This window comes from Gallus gallus, chromosome 1 (genome assembly GCF_016699485.2).
Source record: "Gallus gallus isolate bGalGal1 chromosome 1, bGalGal1.mat.broiler.GRCg7b, whole genome shotgun sequence".
Taxonomy (NCBI): Eukaryota; Metazoa; Chordata; class Aves; order Galliformes; family Phasianidae; genus Gallus; species Gallus gallus.
In genome coordinates, this window is record NC_052532.1 from 122,432,956 (window position 1) to 122,451,352 (window position 18,397).

Sequence of the window (18,397 nt, forward strand, 5' to 3'; positions counted from 1 at the left end):
AATGCTTGCCACAAGATATCCTAAGATTAAAAATTCGCTAGTTAGACAAGTTTTGAACATAATAAATCTTTTATATTTTACTACATAATTCACTATAATCAAGAAATATTAAGTACTAAGCACACGTTTTATTCATTTAGAAGCTAGTCTTAACAGACAAATCTGTTCAAACTAAAAATCAAGGCAGAAACTGTAATTTTAATTTTTCATTTTACTGTGTACGTACTTCAAATTGAGGAAATACAAAGTGAAAGCCTGACAAGAAACAAAAATTGCATGCCTCTTATCCTGCTTTGTAGCCACATGATTAGTTGTCTCAGCTTTCAGAGTTAGATACCTTTTTCTGATTAAGGTTTTGTTCTTCATTCAGATCTCCAGGCTCCTTGGTATCGGTATCTATCTCTTCTTTACTTTCATGCTCATCTTCACTAGTGATAGGCCCATTTTCACATAAAGGTGTTTGAAAATCATCATCTACTAGTGGAGGATAACTGTACTTGAAAGAATCCTAAGAAGAAAAAGGAGATTTATAAAGGACCTCTTTGGATAATACAAAGAACCTTTTCTATTTTTAAATAGAAATACCATCAATTCATTATATTGTTTCAAACAATTTGTAGGTTTCAATTATCTATTTTACATTGCATCCCTGTTCAGAAAGCTTACGCTACCAATAGCTCCATTTCATCACCAATTGTATCATCGCCAGCAACATGCACTTGCAGCTCAGAAGGCAAACAGTATCCTGAGCTGCATCAAAAGAGAGGTGCCCTGCAGGGAGAGGGAGGGGACCGTCCCTGCCTACTCAGGCCTCCTGAGGCTCCATCTGGAGTACTATGTGTCCAGGCCTGGTGCCTCCCAACTCAGCAAAGATGTAGAGCTTTTTGGTGAGGGTCCAGAGGAAGGTCACAAGGATGATCAAAGAGAGCTGGAGCACCTCTCCTATGGAGACAAACTGATGGAGTTGGGTTTGTTCAGCCTGGAGAAGAGTCCCAGGAGAACTTAATGCAGCCTTCCAATATTTAAAGAGATTATAAAAAGGAGGGAAATCAACTTTTTACACAGGTAGTTACTGATAGGACAATGAGGAAAAGTTGCAAATTAAAGGAAGGGAGATTTAGATTACGTGTCAGGAAGGTTTTCACTGAAAGGGTGGTGAAGCGATGAAACAGGCTGCCAAGAGACGCTATGGATTCCCCATCCTCAGAGTGCTCAAGGCCAGGATGGATGGGGTCAGGCTGATGCTTGGATTTAGTGACCTTGAAGGTCTTTTCCAGCAGAGATGATTTTATGTTTTTAAAGAACATTCCGAGTGACAGAAAAAGTTCTTTGCATTTTTAATTGTGTAGTAGTCACAATTTAAAAGTAATATTTAAATCCTCTAATTTCAATACATTGTGTAGATCTTTAACGTATTCTGCAGCTCATGCTTTTGCATGCCAAATCAATTTAAAGATTTCCTTCAGGACAACTGAGTAAGTAGAAGCAGCATACTAAGGTTCTCAGTGCTTCCATAACAAAGAGAACCAGTAGAAATTAGGTTTTGTTAACTAGAAACGCTCTTTACCTTCCCAAATTAGTTTTCAAATGTTAATTTTCAATGTAAGAAACTATGTTTAAATAGGTCACTCTGTTCCTCTCGCAATTTCAGTCTTACACCCCCAAGTAAACTGAATTGGTCAATATCGTAGCTTTGAATTCTGTGAGACAGACTTGAGCCACGCACGCAGGTCAGAAACTACGCTACCAACAGAGACGAAAAAAGCAGGTTGGGTTTCCCTGTACAACAGAAATAAATTATGTGATGCCATGAAAGAAATTTAGATAGACAGCCATCCAAAGAAACCTCAAATAAAACCACATACTTCCTGTTTATCTTTTATCAAGGTATAAAGATTTCCTATCCTTCAGGCTGAAGTAACAGTCATAGACCTTTAGCTGAAAGATGAAAGAAAGAGATATTCACCACCTCAAGCAGTTTTCTGTTAAAGGACCTGGTGAATAAGTTTAAGTATCACTAACAGATTAATTAACTGTTAAAAGATTCCAGACAGAGAGAAATATTATGGAAGACCCGCAGAATGTTCCCCTTCACCCAAGCAATACAGAGCCTTTTCACTCCCAGCATACAATGGAGGACATATGGCAAAGTGGCCTCAATAAAGAGATGCTAAATTTGCTGTATACCTCACTTGGCCACATGAATCCACAATGCTGGGTAATGGCAGTAGCTGAAAAGCATCTCATCATTGTGACAACTCAAAGTCTCACACTTCCCAGTCACAATCCATCAGTTTCAGTGACACTGACTTATCTACTAACAGGAGTGAAGTCTCAGACAGATAAACAAGACAGATTTGATGTTCAATGCATCCATTCCAAAAAATGATAGTTTTCTATTATGGGAGATGCAGCACATTGGCAAGAACCATGCAAGTTTTAATCATGGTAGTGTTATTTTCTAAGACTAGGTGAACACAGTGGCCATGAAATCACATGCAAAAGGTCCAGTGATGTCTTAATTGACATAAATTAAATACTGATCTAAAGGCGGTACTTCAAGAAAACAAGGCTATAGGCTTTCAATTTAGATAACCAGGTGAAGAGCACAGTATTCTAGTAAAAAAGCTGCTCAATCCTGGCACTAGTGTAGAGCTTTGAATTAACAAGGCTGAACTGCTCAATTCTGACAAGATGAGCAAATATAGAAGTTTACATGTGCATGTGCTCACTCTTGAGCAAGATGAAGCTCAAGCACACGTGCAGAGTTCTGAAAAATCTACATTAATGTTTTCTATAATCAGTATTAATGTTCTAGATACTCTGCAGCCACCTTAGTCCATTATTTGTCAAAAAAAAGCATATAGGTCATCCTCCTCCTTTACCAGCTGGGTTACAACTGATTGAAGGATTTTCATTCTAAAGATAGCCTCACTTGACAACGACCCTTGTCAATATAAAAACAAAATATATTTGAAGACAAGCTGAAAGATGGAGACATAGAATAGTTCCCTTGATGGAGAGGAGGAATTAGTAACTTCAAGTTCAACACTATGCATCACTTTGGCAATAGAATTTGCAATTTTATTTTCATTTCTTTTTTTAATCCCTAAAGAGGTCTCAAAAATTCCTTTTGGACACCTGGGTTCCATAGCATGTACTTTCTCTGCATTTCCCCAAAGTAAACAGTAAAACCTGGCTCTTCTAGGACAGATACCATTAGAGAGCACAGTAGAAAGGAGAGTCTACTTTGCCTGCTCAATACTACGGCCAAAGGATAAACAGATACGCCGTGCTCTTCTTCAATTGTATCATGCTGGTTGCAAAACTGACCATCTATTCCTAAACGGGTAGAAATCAAAGAGGATGAAAAGAAAGGGGAAGGGAAAAGGTATTTCAGAGGAAAGCACAAGGAATTAGTTTTTACAAATCAGATAGTACCTTAAAATAAACAGAAAACCCCATAATCCTGTCAACAGTAATAGCAGTAGGTGCACTCCCTCATCAGATTTCAAGTTGAGTCAGGAGGAGGCAAGGTCAATCACACCAAGAAAATCTGCCTTCTCAGAAAAGATGTTGGAGCCTGACCTAATACCTGTTAACAACGCTTTCAAACAGTGACAGTTCTGAGACTTAAAGTTCAGAATATCCATCTAACAGGTTAAATAACAAAGATGCTCAATATTTAGACAAAACATCTGCAGGTTCAAAACATATGGCTTTTAAAAAGCATGCATATGTTTTTTCTGAAATTTTAAGCACACGTGAGTCCTTGTAAAACAAATACACTCCTATTCTACTCATTCATCACAGTCACTGCAACTTATTACCACAGATCAGTAGTTTGGAGGCTGTTTACCTAAGATTCTGGAACTTACTGACATTCCTAGAAGTTGGGCAACATGGAGCCAGCTTAGCACTAGCTAAGCATTGAAACATTTCGGGATTGAAGCAGGATAAAGGATAACCAAGTCTGCACGCTCCATATAAACACTTAAGGAAAATGCTTAGCAAAGCCACAAGCTTCTTTCTTCAAAGAGGGAATTAGCTATGAGCTATGACAGTAGAAAATACAGAACCATGGCTCTAGTGGAAGATGAAAAACTTCAGAGGGCCACACAATCTATTTTCTGTTTGCACAACTTGTCATAAACCAACACAATCTCTCTAATTCATCAGCTGGGGGAAAACAAGATAAGTGAGAAAAGAAAAGGCACTTGAAAGGGACAGGGTTTTATTTTTTTGTTGTTGAAGATCTGAAAACAAGGCCCCCTATGGCTTCAAAGTGAATAATTAAAATCATTCACAGAATTGATTTCCGTACTTAAGACTGCAAGATACTAAATTCTCATAAAATTAATCTATTTTTTACTGATGTGATTTTAAAACTATCACTGACAGAATCAAGAAATTTCACATCCATGAAGTGCCAAACTGTAACACCACATGTTATTTAAATAAACATGCCTCAACCTAACACAAAAGGATGATGGAATGTTAATATACTTACAGTTCCGCCCATGTGAGGTGGCAGATATTCTCCACTGATATATTCCTGTACATCACTCTTGTTCGTGAATTTTAGCATGCTTATTGCATCAGGGCCAAGCCAACCCTTCACAATTTTAAAAGCAGCTTCAAAGGGAAAAGAAAATATATATGTAAGTTGTCAAGAAAGTTGGTGTTTTTTTCTTTTTTGCAGTGTATTGGTAGATCTTATGAAAGACATACACTATACCCCATAAAATATGGCAATACCTGCTCTGAAAATATTAGAATGTGGGGACAGTGAAAAGGAAAAAAATATATATTGCTCGTAAGGAAAATATTTTACAGAAGAAAAGAAAACAAAAAAACCTTTTCAATAGTGGAATGCAGACAGACCACACACTTTCAAAGGGAAAAGGATCTTTGATTTAGCCAGTGACTATTTCCTTGTCTTGGAATTCAGTCCAGGAAGAAGAGAGCAGCACATGGGAGAGGTGTAAAACAATTGTGTTTCAAGTCTGATTGAGGGAGATAGGAGAAGTTACATATATATTATATATAATATATATAATATGTATATATATATATATATATTATTATATATATATAAAATCTTCTTCACAGTTGAAATATTTTGCTACTTTAAATGGCTCTTATTTAGACTTGGAGTGGTTTTGAACACATCAGTTATTTCATTGGTGGTGAAATATGAAAACACAGGAAAAAGCATGGAGCTAGCATAAAAATGTATCTGCATGGCATAGATAAAAGAATAAGCTACTTATCATATGTACTATGTTTAAGAACATTAATTGAAACTCAATGTACACAACAATTGCAGTGTCCAGGGTCATGTGCCTACCTGAAAGTGTACAAACTACTTTTTCTGACTGGGAAAAAGTGTTTGTCAATGATTATAGTGTTCCTAAACCATGAGCTTAACTTTGAAAGGATTACAGCTGGAAACATTCAGCAAATGTTTATCAAAGCCTCCCAACTTGTAAAGGTTACAAGTGAATGAGCTCCATTTAAAGTATAACCCAAAATACAATGCTAGACAGAAAGACTGTGTGTTAACTGTAATAGGTTTAAAAATGATTGTGTAACAAATTCACCGCTTAGCTAAAACAGAAAGCTGGAAAATGCTTCTTGTTTATGCTAGGTTTAAGTTACCATCTTGGGAAAAAACAAAAACAAAAAAGAACAACTGACTTACCATTCATTATCCATGGCATTTCAAAGATCACTATCTTCGCTGAAAAGGTAAAGAAAAGGAAATAATCTGAATACCGAATGTATATATTTCTCTGTTTAACAAGAAGTGCAGCAATAATAGTCATGTAGACAGACTTTTTTTTTTTTGAAAGTGTCATGTTTACTTCCTTGTAGAAGCAATTTGTTTATTGGTTTTTACATGCTATATCTATTACTATACAAAGACCGTAGCTGTTTTAAGTGAAAGACAAGAAAAACAGAGTTCCATAATTTACAGACTTCTCTGGCTTACTCCTTTTCCGATGCATTGTTACTAGTAAGTAATTGTAACAAATAAGGTGGGGCAAGGTAAGAATTTATCCTGATCTGGAAAAGTAACTGCTCAACGGAAAAGAAAAAAAACATTAACTGGTATATTCAGCATCTCTTCTTCCCAAACAATTAGCAAGAATCTTTGCAAGTCTACGCTTGTTCTCAGACTTCCTTGTTTTAGGAGAGAAGCTTGAAAAGTCAGCATTTTGACTCAAAAACATCCCCAAATATTCTTCTCGGATGTCAAAAATAAAACAAAAACAATATGGCGCACTTCAGTCAAAGATAAAACTTTTGGCAGCAAATTGAAATCTCATTTTTAAAGTTCAAGCAGTAACTGTTACAGAGCTTCAAAATTCACAGATATCTTCACGTAACTTTTAAAATTCGCAATGAGCTTATAAAAATGATTCGGTTTCCATCTCTCCATAAGAAATAAGCAGGCAGGTATGGAGATTGTTTCTAAATGCATGTACAGAACAGGGTTAAAGCATGTTTGAGGAAGCACACCATGGCTACTGAGGATTTTATTTAGTCAATCTTTTGTTCCCTGAAGACTCTTAAAGGACACCAGTTGCTATACAGGTTTCCAAAGCTTTCCAGATAACAAGGAACTAAGGAATAAAAAGGTTCATTCAGTTCTATGTGCATGAATAAATACACAGTGAATTCTTCGTATATCATGTAAAGCCAAGTGATTTTGGATGTATTGTAAATAAAATTCAGATTTAAAGTTGTGCTGAATCTTACAAGCACAAATATATTCTGAATCTATAGTGTCAAAACGTCCCATGCAGCTCAGCTTTATCTAATCTTCTGTTATGGTTGAAACACTAAATTCCAAGGACAAACCTTTCTTTTATTTCTGGAAACAAGATAAAGTGCACACAAGAATACTAAAACAAACAAGAAAAACCCAAAACTCTCCCCCATCACTGATGATATTCTTAACTGCCCTTGTTATACAAGTCTAACATTGTATCTCACATACAATACTTACTAAGAAAGTTCGGATAATAGTCTGTAAAACAGTTAACAATAAAACGAACGAAGTCCAAGTCCTAAAACAAAAACAGAGGAAATAATCTATATCAAAATATTAGAATAGAAACTTGGTTAAGATAAAGCACTTGATAAAGTACAAGATAAATATATTTTAGTCATCTGTACACCAGTTATTACAAACACTATCCAAATTCTCTGTGCAATGCTTTGCACCTTGTTGAATTTTTGCAGGATTATTGACAAACAAGTTTAGCTTTATGATGCAACAAAAGTTATTATTACGTTGATAATAAGACTGCTTAGTTGTCTAAACTACCATGGAGTATGAACAGAATTTAAAGTATACAGGAAACAGAGGAAAAATAAGCCTTTAGCCCGAGAGAAGCTTGATAGATTACTTTCAAAGCCTTACGAATCAGAGCTAAACACAATGAAATTTCTATTGAATAACTTAACTTACACGTTGTTCAATCTATAATTGCAGTCAGAGTCTACAAGAGGAGTTACAGGCAGAGGCAGCAGGCAACAAAGCTGCCTACGTATCACCCATCTTAAGGATACTCCCATCCAATGAGAAACAGGGCAGAAACAGTGCAACTGAGTCGCTGCTGTTACAGACAGACTTTGTAATGGTAACACAGCAAAGGGCAAAAAAGACATTGTATGAAACAGATATATACAATACTGTGAGGCATACCTTACTACAATACGTGGGTGAGATGGAAAACCATAAGCACTTCTACTTTCCCCAGTACTTCTAACAGAAATGACCCCTACTACAAAGGAGACCTCCAGAGGCAGAATAAAATGTATTATTGATAGAGGACCTAAAATCCTCTCATAAGAACAGCATAATACAATGGAGAACTGACTTTGAAAGTGATATAAACACTCTACTACAACATTTACAGATAAAACAATTAAAAAAAAACTGTAAAGAAGACTGTCAACAAACTGAACGGCTAATTAGTAGATTCAGTAATCATAAAGTAACTGAAAGCTCAGATATCTCTGGAGGCAAAAGATAGCATTCTGCAGAAGTATTTATCTCAACTGGTAGTTGCTTGTACCAAAACAGTATTTATCACTTAACAGCATAAACACAGTGATAGATTTCCATGTAATGATTAGAGTCTCCTGTGCATTAACAAGCACACTGCTCTCACTTCTGCTGTGTACCCAAAAACAGTACTATCAGTTATAAGGAGATTGGATCCATTATTTTGATGGAAGTCCACACATAAGAATTTAGATGTGAGCAGAGAATTTAATAACCACATCAACTCTAGTTACCTGAAATGCTGCAACAAGGCATGAGCTATCAGAATTACTTGACTGCATACCAATGAGAGTAGCTGACATATGAGATGAGGCTATATTAACAAATCGAACAAGCAAATGAAACACCTTCTGGAAAATAGATTAAAACCTCAAGCTCTTTTAGGATAAAATTTATCAAATACTCTATGGAGTGGCTACCAACTGACATTAAAAAAATCCCTAGCAAAGTGAGACTGCACAATGGAAGACTTATAAACAGCACTTGCTGAGACTGTCCCTGGGAGACTCAAAAACAGTGGAGAGAAGCTGAATTTATGGAGTATATTCTGAAGAAAAAGAAAATCAAGGAGGCTGATTTCTATCTTTTTTTTTTTAACATAAGGGAAATATACTCTTGTGTTTCTGTTATATATATAAAAAAATACACTTCTCCACTAGTATCTTTAGGGTATGGATAGATAGTTCTCAAGTCACAGGTAGAAACACCAACTCCAAATTGAAAACTGAATTATCCCATACTTACTTGTAAAACTGTCTTCTCAAACGTTTGTGGCCCTATATCACGACTGCAAGGTCCTAACACAATATTGGGTTTTTCTCATTTTATCAGGGATTTCTACCAAATAACAACAATAATAGTAATAATAATAATAATTAAAAAAAGGCAAGATCGCCAACTTAAGAATCTAAACTACTTTAGATCATAAAGTGTGTTTTAGAAAACTAATTGCTGTGATGAATAAGCTGAAGAGAACTCCACAGGCAGTTACTCTAATGTTATTTTCAGAAGAGATCATCGTTCTCAAAGATCTCTGCTACTGCATCTACAGGTCTGAGTACTTCACCATCACATTTTTCCATCCCTCACTCTTGAGGGATTTTGCTTTGCTGAGAAAAAAAAACAGTGAAGCCTGAACTATTGAGGATGAAGCCACAACTATGTTCACAACAAAAGAGAGCTCAGCCTATTGCCTTCTGGCTGCTTAAAAATTAAGTTCTGCTATTGTCATCCATAGCAATTGACAAACCAAGCTGGTAAGTAACTACTGCACAGGAATCATTTTGACTCAGTCATTTATCAAATTACAAGTTTTCAGTGTAGTGCACTGAATATAACATCATATGCAGGAGCACATCATATTAAACAAATTTTAATATGTAATAAAGAATTTCAGAAATTGCTTATGTCGGGGGAACAAGCCCTACGTATTGCTGCTGTGAGCAACTGCTATGTTACTTAGGTTTAAAGGACTGCACAGAGAATCTTCAACTATGGAGAATCACAGAATTACAGTGGTTGGAAGGTGCCTCAAGAGATCATCAAGTCCAACTGCCCTGCTAAAGCTGGCATTCTACAGCAGATCAAATAATTCAAAAAGCAAGCAGGAAAAAAAAAGAAACCAATAAGCATACTCACTATGTGACTGATTCCGGTTTCAGCCATGTCAAATACCACCGTTAAGGGCTTTCCATGATCTCTCTTGGCATAATGTTCTAGCCAGAAAGCTACAAGTTTCTTTTTATCAAGTTGCTGTTTTTGATCCCTTACATGAAGTTTCACTTTGAACCAAACTGGTGAGAAGAAAGGAAAAAGAAGCACACAAAAAATGAAACAAGGAAGCAAAATTAACAGAAGCCATTATTTGTATAACTACATGGATGCACTGTGAAATTTACCAATGCCTCAGTGCCTGTACTCCACACTCCTAAAGATTCTACAGCAACACTGAACAGTCAGAGGGACAACTACATATTTTTTTCTTTTTCTTCCTCACATCTTTTGTATTAAAAAAAAAGACAAAAACCAAGAATCACAGAAGACAAGGAACAACAGAGAAGAAAAACACTCTTCATGCACCTTTTAAAGACTTCTACCACTTATCAAGAAAATTAATTCATTATTTAAAATTAAATTCATGTATTCCTCAGCTATCATGACCTGTATGTATTCCAAGTATGGCTGTGGTTGACGTTTACACTTTTTTCTGCTTAAATTTTCTATACTGTTGAAGTTGGCATGTTCTGAACAGAACTATACACACGTTATTGTAAATTACATAAAAAGCAACAGACCTTCCTAAAATAAAATTTAAAAAAATCCAGAAGATGAGTAACATTACTTAAATAAAAGCCTAACATTTATTCTTCTGGAATAAGAAATGAGTCACAGAGAGACAAGTTTCTCTTGTAAGAAGCTGGTTTCCAACTAACAGACTTCAAAAGAATGCCTGAAACCAAATGACTGGTTATACAATGAAGTGATAGAAGTACTCAAGAGGTCCAACATAAACAACATTCATTTTTGGTAACTCTTCAACAGAAAAATAGACAAGTCCTAGAAATAACTGTAGATGCACTAACATTTTTCTCCCTGAAACCTAGAAGAGTTTTACTTAAATTAATGCTTTTTTTTTTCCCCCTGTTGATGTCTTTTAAGTTCTTAAGTTCATTCTATGAACTGCATGGAAGAAAATTTTGCACTTCATATACAGAGAAAAAAAAATAAAAATTTAAGTGTAACATATTAACTGGATTCTCTAATTTCAGAAAGATACTCCATTCAAAGCAGAACTCTTGTGAAAGTAACCAACGCTTTTCAAAGAATTTCTGTCTAGTTTAAAATATCTACCTCTGATAATAGTGAAAATTGACCATGACACAAGAAACGTTTCTCAAGTGCTACTTAACCAGTAACTCTTAACTACTATACAATCTGAACTTGCATGCCGAGATATTCTCAACCAATAACATTCCTGGAAGAAACAACTGGGAATGGGAAATGGAGACATTAATTATCAATGACAACAGAATAAAAATACTATCTATTTAATGATCTGATTTGCATATTCTTGCCATGAAAAGGTTCCACAGTTTTCTCACGGTTCAGTCACCAAATAAGTTACGTCTTATGACTTCACTTTCCAGTCTCACCCAACTGAACCAACCAGCATAATCATGTTCAGGTTTTTAAGTACATACTATAAAGATGCATCATCACCACTTACCCTTGATTAGTTACCTTGGGAGGCTATATGAAAATCATGAAGCATAACAAGATAGCAATTGTTCATAAAGCTCTCATAACTTACATGGATAAAATAGAGTTCTTGACAAAATACACCCCTGGAATAGAAATGGTACTTTTCTGGTCACAGTACTGTTAGAAAACTAGTGGGTTAGTGCTCTAAACTCAAGTCATTTCTAAGAGACAAGACTGCAAATCTATTTTTGGATGAAAAAAACAGCTTTGGTAAAAGAAAAGGCACAATTTTAGATTTGAAAATTTATTTTCCTCCCATCTCTGGTTCAAGATTGTTGTTTGGATAGACTTTTCTAAAAAGTCTTTTTTTTTTTTTCTTTAATAGTTTTTAAGGTTATTTATTTCTAACTGCATGAGATGATGTATCAAATTCAGTAACAGAAAATTATATTGCCAATCTACCACACAGTAAAAGTCAGAGTATTTCAGGAAATATCTACTGTTTCTCTACACATCTTATTCCTTACTGCTCAGTTAATCATACAATTCAGGAGTTCATCCTCCAAGAGTTTTCAGCTGCTCACAGTATTACTGAGTATTCCTGTGTCCTAAGAACACAAACAAAAATCTGCAAACCACTGCAAGTACGTGAGAACTGTATGTGGGCTGTCAGAAAAATAGCAATATATAAAGCACTGCAATCATCAACGCTTACTCTACTTTATGCATTACAGTAGATACAGAAATAATGTACTTCAACAGAGAAGGTAAAAACTTTGGCAGTTAGGATTAAAGGTTAATGATTCTTGAAAATTGCTGAAAAAGTTTGCTTATTTCACTTCTGTAATCTGAAGAAATACTACACTGACTTCTAAACGTCAACTTCTAATCTCTTTTAGTAAAGACAGTTGTCAATACCTTCCTCCCCCTAGTTTCACATCATTTCTTTTCCAAAACAGATGCTGCTAAAATGCTTAAAAAAAAAAGTAGTACAGGATGACTGATTATGTTTTGTGTAACTTACATAATTTATAGCCTTCTTTATCATATCCATGCAGAAAGAGAGCACCACTTTCAAACAACCATTTTGGAAGAACAGATTCGGACAAGTCTGCAAAGCCAAATAAAAGATTATTTCAGCTATCAGATTAATAATCACATTTCTGCTAAAAATGCAAAAATCCATCAACAAAATACAAAAGTGTCTTTGTAAGCATCCTTCCAAGGCATTGCAAACTTAATACAAAAATTGGGCTAATCTGAGAATTTTACTATCTTCTTCCTCTCAAGCTGCATAGTAGGATTGAGGTAGGGATACGAATAAGACTTAAAAGAAAGAAAAAATAATACTGCAAATGTTTAGTTTTAGGCCCATATCTACAGTCCTTCTTGCTTTATCCTTTCTTAAAAGACTGTACATTCTTGTAAAGTTCATCTTCAAAACACTCCCATGAAACAAAAATCACAGCTATTCTACCTAGAGTATCAAGCTGTTGTTGCCAGAGCAAAACATTAGACCTATTATTTGAATTTATTATTATTTTGAGGTCCATTTTAGTTGTGGGGGATGAAGAGGTCGAGCTTCTGTGACTACACAAAGAAAACAGAAGATAGCTACTTTCCTTCTTCCCCTTGCAACAGACATATGGAAGTACAGCTTGATGGCAAAAGCAGCAAAGTTTGGGGGATTTTTCCATTTATCTTTCTAAACTGGGTAAAAAAAAAGTTACTGCTTAGCACTCCATGATATTTATACAATCTTTAAGAGCAAGAGCCTTAAAGAAACTAGAGACAGGGGTTAGATGTAGTTCAAAAGGAAAGCAACATACACCATCAGTAGAATTATATAACACAGCTTACCATTAACAGTATATTCTTTCCTCCACTGAAAGCTTTCGTCAATCATCTTTAATGTATCATCCACAACATCATGACGCCAAATCAGGTAATTTTCAACCCATTTATCATCTTGCTGAAGTCTTTCCACATCTCTAGAATCGTACTTATCTGATTTATCTAACAAATAAAATAACTATTGTAAGAATATAGCATCTGCAATGAATATACGAGAAGGAGATTTGTAATGTTTCAAGCCTACTAAATATACTAAATATAAAGAATTTCTTTCAGTCTCATAATTTAGCAAGTAAGTTTTCTATTAATTTCTTATGCTACCTACTAGGAAGATATTTAGAAACACCACCAGATTAGTCTCACTAGAAAAATAATCTGCGATTCTTATTCAAATTAAAAAACATTAGACACCAAGAAGATAGGGGAGAGAGGGAAGGGAAGTACAGTTTTTCAAAGGCAAAAACAAGTTTCTCTAGTTAACATAAGCAGGCACACAGTCTGTGCACTGGTGGGTACCTATATATCAAGAATTAGGTAGATTAAACTTGAGCTGTCTAACTTCGAGGCATCAGGATGACAGACCAAGAAGTGTTTGAACAGATAAAAATGACTATTTTTGACTGTGCTTTAATATATCATCACATTAGATATTTTCTTTAAAAAGATTACATATTTTATATTTGGCATAGATTGTTACTTCAGTGAAAACAAAGTACATGCAACTCTAGAACAGTTCAAAATCCTCAAGCCTCATAGTCATATCACATTAACAACAGGTTAACATGTTTTATGAAGCACTTAAGATGAAACAGAAGCTTCTGCTACTCTTTGCTGTATTATTACTATTTATCCCCAGCTTGGTTTTTGTTGTTGCTGCTTTTTTTGTTTGTTTGTTTTTAAGCAAATAAGTTTTGTAACAAAAGTGCCAAAGCAAATCTACTTTTATTGTAGGTATGCTTAAAGACCACCACCTCAGTTTTTTAGACCAAATGTTCCTCTTTCTCCACATAGTTTGCATTATTGGAACGTAAATGAAGCAAGAGAATTGAAACAGGCTTCTGAAGCAACAAACACTGGTAAGTGTCTCTTTGCTGACCAGGAAAACACATAAGCTCTTTTAATTGTTCACTTGAACTGGTCAGTGATTTACCCCCTTCACGTTTAGGGTGAGAAACAATGGCTCCTAATTAGATGTTACTTATGCACATAGTTGAAAACTGCTCTTCAGCAGCAATAAATTCTAAGAAACTACTTTTAAGCAGAGCCATCACAGTTGAATTAAGTATTTATAACTGCTGGTGGATGGTTTAGGGATACCTACTTCAATCAGAAACCTTAACTCAGAGGAACATGCTAAGAAAAGTATATTACACTCTGCTAATATTTTTAATCCCACTGAGCTACATATAAAGATATCACTTACTTCACTGATATTTTAATTTATATTCTCAGTTTCCTGTCACACAATCAATTTAAAAATAAGAATACGTAAGAATTTTAAATGCATCCATCCACTCAGATTGCAGCTGCCTTTCCCCCCCCCGTGTACCTCTTCACATCCAACTGCTTTTCACATACATTACTCACTCTGTTTCCTCTTCTTCATTATGTTTCAAGTGTTTGCTTCCTCTGACCCCACCACCTTACCTTGTTCCTTAGCCAAGCCTAGAGTCAAATCCTATTTCCTTAGTTCCCTTCCTGCCAGTCAGCCTCTCACCCACTAAAAGCTCTTTCACTTCCTTCTCTGATCATTTCCATAATCACATCAGACAACTTACTCCCTGCATTCTGACTATGCACAGGTCTGAGTACCCAACACATAAAAGACTGAAATGCTGTTCAACAACTACTGTGGATCTAGGTCAGCCACAGGCAGAAAAAGTTGCAAAGAGTTTGCATATTTAGTTCTGCAAAGTCTAAACTGCTCATTTGAAACTTTATTATTCCTGAAGTGATTTATGATTTGGACAGTTCTGCCTGAGATAGACTAACAGTATCTAGTTTCAAGTTAGAATAAAAAATAACAACAGAAAGAAGAAAGGTGACCTGCAGAAATCAGCCCCGGCTCAAACCATAGCTATTTTGCAAATTCAAACAGGTCACTAAATCCAGTTTTGAAAAGTCAAAGAGGTAGAAAGACTCCACATCATCTTCTGGTGTAACAGGTATTCAATCCAAATCCCCTTCAAAGATACTACGATTTACAGTAACTAAGCTGCCAGATCCACCGTGAGCTACAGTAGTAGTAGTACTGGCTTCTCTTAACCTTGGAACATTAGCTATCCCTCTGCCATGGACTTAATATGCCACGCAGGCTATCTGTACCATTTATGACTACTCACAGCCACAGCAAACCAGGGCTTTGAAATACTAAACACTTAATACACATCAGCATTAGTCTAGTGCAATAGCTTACAACTAAGGACAACTGCTATTAATAAGCAAAATGTTTGCCTGAGACCCATTCCATATGCATCCTATTTGTAAAGGGGATTAAAGTAAAGTGTAAATAAAGAACAAAGTACACGCACCACAAAGCAGAAACTAAAAGGATTCACACTGTTTTCTGAGGCTCTTTCTGCACTCATTTTATATTTGGAAGTACAACTGTCAAAAGAATGACAGAACAGTGTTTTTTTTTGATCAAACAATAATTGAAATAAGTCTGCATATTATGTGGAAGGTGCCTCAGAATACTCATTTCTCTGGGCCATAACAGATATTCCCAAACTCTGAACTTAGAAAATATTGAAAAATAGAAGTTTAACTTAATTCATGCTTCACAAAAATTGAAGTAAAAGAAGAATGTAGAAAACATGATATACAAACTTCTAAAATCAAAAGGTAAAAAAAAAGCTGGGTTGACAGGTAAGGAAAGCAGGAAAATGAGATCCATCTCACCCTCTTCAACACCTAAACTCAACAAGGAGGCACACAGGATGAATTTAACTCCAAATCAGGAGCAACTAGTCAAATTCTGCCTCTGCATGCACTTGTAGAACATCTTTATTTCAGTCAGAGAAGCACAGCAAGACTCGATAGAGCAACATGAGCACTGACTGCTGTTTTAACCTTACCTGATTTATCCAATTCTTGCTAGAAAATAAAATTTAGAATGAGATTGTGAATCCAAAATAAAAATATAGTATATTACGCATAAAACGGCGATTTGAAGACATTCCAGTAATCCAGTCATTGAAAGTACATCAATTTAAGGGAGAAATTGCTCTTTAAATCTATGCAGTGCCCGTAACTCTATAGGCATCTGGAAACTTACTTTCAAACAACGCTGCGAAAGAATCAGAATGCTTCTAAATTCAAGTTGATCATGCAACATTTAAATGCAGTTACTGAGTTATTAGAAATTGCTGGATTTAAAACAGAATAAATTGAAAGAAAATAGATCTTTCTCATTCTCAACATATAGTTTACACACATTCTGCACCACACCAGTTAACAGGACAAAATGAAACAGAAGTGGAGGGACACTGAAATGGAAACTCAAATGGAACTATAAATTGAAGTATCTTACTTCAGACACAATCTCCAAGCCCAACCATGTAATGCACCTGTCAACACCTATTTATGGTTTAATTTTATATATATATATATTTTTTGCCCCTACTAGCAAGTTAAACATTTGGCTTCTCACAGCTGCAGAGCTACCACCGCTGAGTTTAGTCATCCCCTAGTCAGGAAGATGGGCATCTCTAAAGTTCAGTCCACAATCAGCATTTCCTACGGTATTTCTATTTAATCTCAAGGGAAGCGAGGAGTGTTCCAAGCAACAGCGTTTGCAGCTCCTTCTGTTCAGTTAACAAAAGCTGCAAATTCAGTCACAGTACCAAGCTTTTGTTGAACATTTCATAGTTAAGAAAACAGTCTGTAAACATGGAAGCCTGGTTTCTCCCTCAGCTTAAGAGTCACCCTCTAATATCTTGCAGAGGAGCCCCACAGCCAGTGGAAAAGGCAAAGCAGGTATATGGTAGGAATCTTTTCCTGAGTTGTGTAGCGACTAACCTTGCTCAGATCCAGAAAAGCAAGAGAAAGCACATACTGCTTAGCAAATCGGATTTTTACCAGAGAGCACTATAAAGTACGGTTTAAAACAGTCAAAAAAGCAAGGAGAAGAAGTCAAAACTAGCTCTCTTCATTTTCACAACTAAGAAGCCTTCAGAAAACCAAAAGAACAAAAAGATAGATCAGATCACACATACAACTTCTAAGGTTTCAAGCTTCATGATCTTATTTAACCTTCTAAAAAAAAAAAAAAAAGACAGCAACTTAAAATTACTTCCATTTTCTCACTGAACATTTGAGATAACAGGAGAGAAGGAAAACTCATTTTGACCAGCCATCTCTTCCCATTACTCAGCTTCCTTTTTTCTTGTCTAAGTGTAGAGTTTAGATTTACTTTATTTGTTAGGGATACATTCCTGCTCTATTAATAGGTTTTGTCTTCAAGTTGAGAAAACTAAGGTGAAACTATGATTTAATTATCATCTTCTAAGACAGAAGATTCTATACTACCACTACTACTACAACAATGCAAAACCACTCAAACTCCAAAAATCATGTAAAACCAAAGAAACAAGTTCCTCCTCAACATTCTCTTTTTATTTCTTGTGTGAGTTTCATCTATGCTACCCAGAGATAAAACTGTATAATGTTTTCTTCAGGCAATTTTAGGAGTAGTGATAGAAATTTCACAAGATTCAACAAGAACAAAAAAAAAAAAAAACAAGACTGGAAAATACGAGACAGAAAAAGATGCAGTACAGCTAAGTTCCATGCTAAGATATCCTAGAGAAGTTAATAATTTATAATCTCTAATAAGGACCACTCCTTTCAGTAAGTACTCTATCAAGAAAAGATGTTACAGAATAGAAGTCATATACAAAGCCAAGAGGTAGGGACAGCAACTACCTACAAAAAGAAAAACAAGAAAAGACAATTTGTTACACTAAAGAATTGGAATAAGCAATCTCTCAGATCACGTAAAGCATTAAACAAGCCGTTCAGTTTAACTAACACTGTTCTAAATGATATTTCAGTCAATAAGTCTTGTGTCTGAAACTGTCGTAATTATTCCTCTGGCTATGGCCAGGAAGAGGAAACCCCCTGTAATTGACTTTTGACTTCTAAGATGTTAAGTACTTCAACCACACAGATTTGTGCCTTCAGTAGTTAAGTGAGGAAACCTGCAAGGCTGAATGAAAGCAGTTTAAGAATGTCTGTAGCCATACAGGGGCTGGGATGAGG

At 35.5% G+C, this 18,397-nt stretch overlaps 1 protein-coding gene across 6 annotated transcripts in view; it reads right to left on the minus strand.

Annotated features, from left to right (window-relative positions):
• MOSPD2 (motile sperm domain containing 2) overlaps positions 1–18,397 on the minus strand; it is a 34,439-nt gene that overhangs the window by 11,758 nt on the left and 4,284 nt on the right. For 5 of the 6 annotated variants that reach the window (NM_001397780.1, NM_001397779.1, NM_001177517.2 and 2 more), the window contains 7 exons: positions 13,142–13,297; positions 12,306–12,392; positions 9,719–9,873; positions 7,016–7,076; positions 5,705–5,743; positions 4,511–4,635; positions 338–508 (listed from right to left, as the gene is read on the minus strand). In NM_001397780.1, coding sequence (NP_001384709.1) covers positions 338–508; positions 4,511–4,635; positions 5,705–5,743; positions 7,016–7,076; positions 9,719–9,873; positions 12,306–12,392; positions 13,142–13,187 — 684 coding nt within the window. In that variant the 5' untranslated portion in view covers positions 13,188–13,297. The remainder of the gene's footprint in view (positions 1–337; positions 509–4,510; positions 4,636–5,704; positions 5,744–7,015; positions 7,077–9,718; positions 9,874–12,305; positions 12,393–13,141; positions 13,298–18,397) is intronic. The other variant, NM_001397781.1, reaches the window with a different exon arrangement.